The 3,992-nt window shown below is 65.9% G+C and overlaps 1 protein-coding gene across 1 annotated transcript; it reads right to left on the reverse strand.

Moving 5' to 3' along the window:
• Positions 1–407: 407 nt before the first annotated feature.
• LOC138102017 (serine/threonine-protein kinase pim-1-like) lies at positions 408–2,919 on the reverse strand. The gene is made up of 5 exons (XM_068999768.1): positions 2,362–2,919; positions 2,187–2,237; positions 1,593–1,959; positions 772–948; positions 408–514 (listed from the first exon to the last, which is right to left on the reverse strand). Exons 1-5 carry the CDS (start codon positions 2,917–2,919, stop codon positions 408–410), a joined length of 1,260 nt encoding a protein of 419 aa, XP_068855869.1.
• Between the last annotated feature and the right edge of the window lie 1,073 nt (positions 2,920–3,992).

Here is a 3,992-nt window from a genome sequence, read left to right on the forward strand (position 1 = left end):
GTGCCAGAATCGAAGCCCATCATCTTCAGCTTGCCGGTGGCCAGGTGGAGGAAGAGCTTGCCATCCTTGACGTCATCCTCCATGTCTCCAGCAGCAGCAGGAGTACAGCTTCTCCAGGGGCTCCTTCTTCCCTGCGGCTGAGAGCAGGCTGTCAGTGCCCCGCCCAGGGCCCCGGCTGTCAGTGAAGCAGGACAAGCAAAAGCAGCTTGCACGGCAGCCACCAGTGCTGGGAAGAGCAGCTCAGCGCCAGCACAAGGGCTGCGGGTCCCCATCTGACGACCCCTGCGCAGCGATACAGGCAGGGCAAAAAAGCCTGCGTTTCTTGGCTTCTTCTGGCCAAGGCACGTGTGGAGCTGTAACTTACCGGCTCCCTGGATCAAAGTGTGCCTGTGGCTCTCTCCCTTCTTCTATGGATGATGAATATCCTGCAGCCAAGGATCACACGACAGGTCTTCTAATGAGGGCCTGTCCAAGGAGTGCAGGGACAGACACCATCTGATCAGTTCCTTGCAGTCTGTGGGGAGAAACCAGAAAGCGCCGGTCAGTTGCAGAAGGCTCCTGTCCGCTTTGCCCCACTATTGCCATGCCCAGGCCATGCCATGGGGGCTCCGAGCTGTGCCTGAACTTTCCCATCCATTCTTTGTTTTGGAGGAGAGCAGGAGAGCGAGGCATGTGCCACCTCCTCGGCAGCTGCCAGAGCGGGATGCTCATGAGCCCGCTGCTGTCTCCCAGTACTGCTATTCCCCCCGTGCCGCAGGGATGAGCATGCACCTTGAGAGAGCCGTTCTGGGAGCGACAGCTGGCCCCAGCTGATGTTCCGGCCCTTCGGGAACGGGTGCCGCCCGCAGACCATCTGGTGCAGCACGATGCCCAGGGACCAGACGGTAGCTGCCTCGCCGTAGTACCAGCCAAAATGGGTCCATTCCGGGGGGCTGTACGCTGGTGTTCCTACGGAATAGAGAGGCACTTCATTAGCGGGATGCTGCCTGCTCCCGGAGCCTCGCCCCAGCATCCCTGGGCACGCAGGGGCCGCACCGGTGGCACGCGGCATGACCCGCTGCCCTCTCGCCAGCGCCTGTGACTTGTGGACAAACTGGGGGTTGTAAAAGAAGCCACCGGTGTCACAAGAGGGCAGCGGAAGCCCTGGCAAGGCTCAAGCATTCCATGCAAAGGGAAAACCCGCTCAGTGCCGGGGGTGGGAAAACCATGCCTTCACCCTCCCTGCCTGCATTGCCCCAAAAAAACATTCTGAAGCCAAGGCAAACAAGGCGAGCTGAGCAGTCCAAGCCGGTTCTTGCCTGCACACCAAACCGGCGGGTGCACAGCTTCTGGCCCCCCCCCCTCTGCTACCCCCACCCACGGGTGTGTTTTTGTCACACTGGCTGCCCCAGCCCCAGCGCCAGTCCTGGGCAGAGTGGCTGGCGAAGGCTGCCAGCAGGGCTGGAAGATGGCCCCCCGGCCACCCGCACTCAAAAGCAACTGGGCTGAAAACTCGGTCCCATGACTGGCATCAAAAGGGAGAATCCCCGCTGCCACAGCCAGGTTGGGCCGCGAGATGCCGGCACCGGGAGCCTACCCTGGTGAGGACTCACCTGCAAAGCTGGTGTAGGCTGTGTCTTGCAGGTAGGTGCCGCAGCCAAAGTCAATCAATTTGGCCTGGCCCGTGGCCAGGTCAACCAGGATGTTCTCTGGTTTCAGGTCCCTGTGAAGGACCCCGCAGCTGGTGCAGTGCCGCACGGCCTCCAGGACCTGGCGGAACAGCTCCCGTGCCACCTCCTCGGACAGGAAGCCCCGCGCTCGAATGAAATGGAGCAGGTCCTGAGACTGCTCCGGCCGCTCCATCACCAGCACCACGTTGCTGGGCAGCTCGAGCCACTCGAGGAGCTGCACCACACCAGGGAAGCCGGTGGACACCTTGTCCAGCAGCACGACCTCGAGTGGTGCGCTGGTGCCGTTGGGCTGCGGGAGGAGCACGATGCCGTCAGTGGGGCTGATGCCGTGCCAGGGCTCGGGAAGCCCTCGCCCAGCCCGGGATGCTCTGCGCCCTCCGCTGCCCCCACGCCCGCTCTCCCCCGAGGCGTCCTGGCGCCTTCCACCCTCCCGGGCCTCGGCTCATCCCCGCCCGTCACGCCCCGCCTTCTCCCGCTGCCCACCACCCCCACCCCTACCCCCCCCCGCTCACTCACCAGCTCGCCCCAATGACGGATGCGGGTCCGTGGCACCCATTTGATGGCCACCTGCAAGCCAAGGGGAGCAGCGGGCTGAGCTCGCCGCCCGCCCTGCCGAGCCCCATCCTCCTTCTCCTGCGCCCTCCTCCTTTGCCCCCCGCCTCCTGCGCCCGCCGCCGGCCCCGCCACTCACCGGGGCGCCGTCCGAGAGCCGCGTGGCCGCGAAGACGCTGCCGAAGCCGCCGCGCCCCAGCAGCGAACCCTCCAGGTAGCGCTCCCTCAGGCCCTGCTGCGCATTCCCTGCCGGCGAGACGCGGCTGTCAGCGCTCGGCCCGGGGCCAGAAACGGCCGCCGGGCGCTCCTCAACCGCCCCGGGCCGGGTATCCCCAGATGTTGCCTCTTTCGAAGGGGACACCGGCGGCTCGGGGGCGGGGGCCGCGCTGCCGAGCGGAAGAGCTCGGACCGGGGAAGACGCCGCGGACGCGGCGGGAGCGGCCGCGCCGTCTGTCTCCTCGGCGGGCCCCGGGAGGAGCCGGGGCCGGGGCCGGGGCCGGGGCCGGGGCCGGGCCAGCCGGAGCCAGAGGCTAACAGTGCTGCCCAAGAGGCAGGCACTGATGCCCGCCCAGCGGCGCCACCGCCAGTAGGGCAAGAGCCGGGCGGAGGCGAGACCGCGGCGGGACGCCCGGGGGCGGGGAGGGCGCAGCCCCGCCCGGGGCCGGGGGCGGGCCGGGCGCATGGCCCGGCCTGGCATGGGGAGAGGGAGGCCGCGGAAGGGGCGGAGGGGGTGGAGCACTGAAGGGAGAGCGGGACAGGGGATGCGGGACACTGGGAGAAGGAGAGGAGGAACAGGAGAAGGAACGCAGAGGGTCTGGAGAACCGCTGCTCTTGTATTGCTCTTCTGCTGCTGCCGCTGCTGCCGCTGCTGCTGCTGCCGCCGCTGCCGCTGAAGCGCTGGGAGCGTTGGTCCGCGTGTCCGTGTGTCTGTTGCCCGGGTGTCCGTTTTTGCCCCGCGCGCCCCGCGGCCGAGCCCCGCGCGCCCCGGGCCAGCACGGGCCGCTCCGGGGCCGAAGCGGAGTCCCGGAGCATCTCTTCCTCCCGCAGCCGCGCCAAACGCACCGTCTTGTTTAGCTTCTTCTTCACCAGATTGTAACTCTTCCTTGCGGCAGTCTTGCAACTTGCCCCTGCTGCTGCTGGCTCGCCCCGCGCCGCGGTCTCTTGCTCGCGAGCAACCAAAGCGCTGTCCGCGCTTTTCGCCTGGAGCAGAGCAAAGTGCTGAATGAGGAGCCTGCCAGCGCCAGGCAGAGGCAGCCCCGTGGGAGGGCAGAGCAGGACGTGAGGAGGGAGACGTGCAGCCCCTGCGCGGTGCAGCGCTGCTCCCCGGCCGCTCGGCGTGGGCAGTGCGAGCGGCGGGGCCGTGCCCGGCGCGGTGCCCTCGTCGGCAGGGCTGTTGCTGTTTTCTTGTCCGGTTTCAGGTGAAAATCGGAGACTGCCGATAGGAGGCTTCAAATAAAAGAATGGAAACACTCTTTTTGCTGAGTTCTGATGCCGGTCCAATAGAGCAGCTAAGCTCTCAGCTGTTTGCCTCCTCCCTGCCAATCCAGCACTTTCAGCCTGGAACAAAGGCCCTCTCTGCAAAGAAACTGCTGGCTGGTTTCCTTCTCCTGCTGTTCATTGACACAGGTAGAAAAGCAGACTAGTTTGGATGCTGAGTCTGTCCAAACGGACAGTGAGCTTTGCCATGTGAAGCCAAGACACGGAGTCTTGAGCCCTGCGACAGTGTCATGGGAATCACCTTTGTTGCTGCTGCTGTCTATTGTCACTGCT

This window comes from Aphelocoma coerulescens, unplaced genomic scaffold, assembly GCF_041296385.1.
Source record: "Aphelocoma coerulescens isolate FSJ_1873_10779 unplaced genomic scaffold, UR_Acoe_1.0 HiC_scaffold_60, whole genome shotgun sequence".
NCBI lineage: Eukaryota > Metazoa > Chordata > Aves > Passeriformes > Corvidae > Aphelocoma > Aphelocoma coerulescens.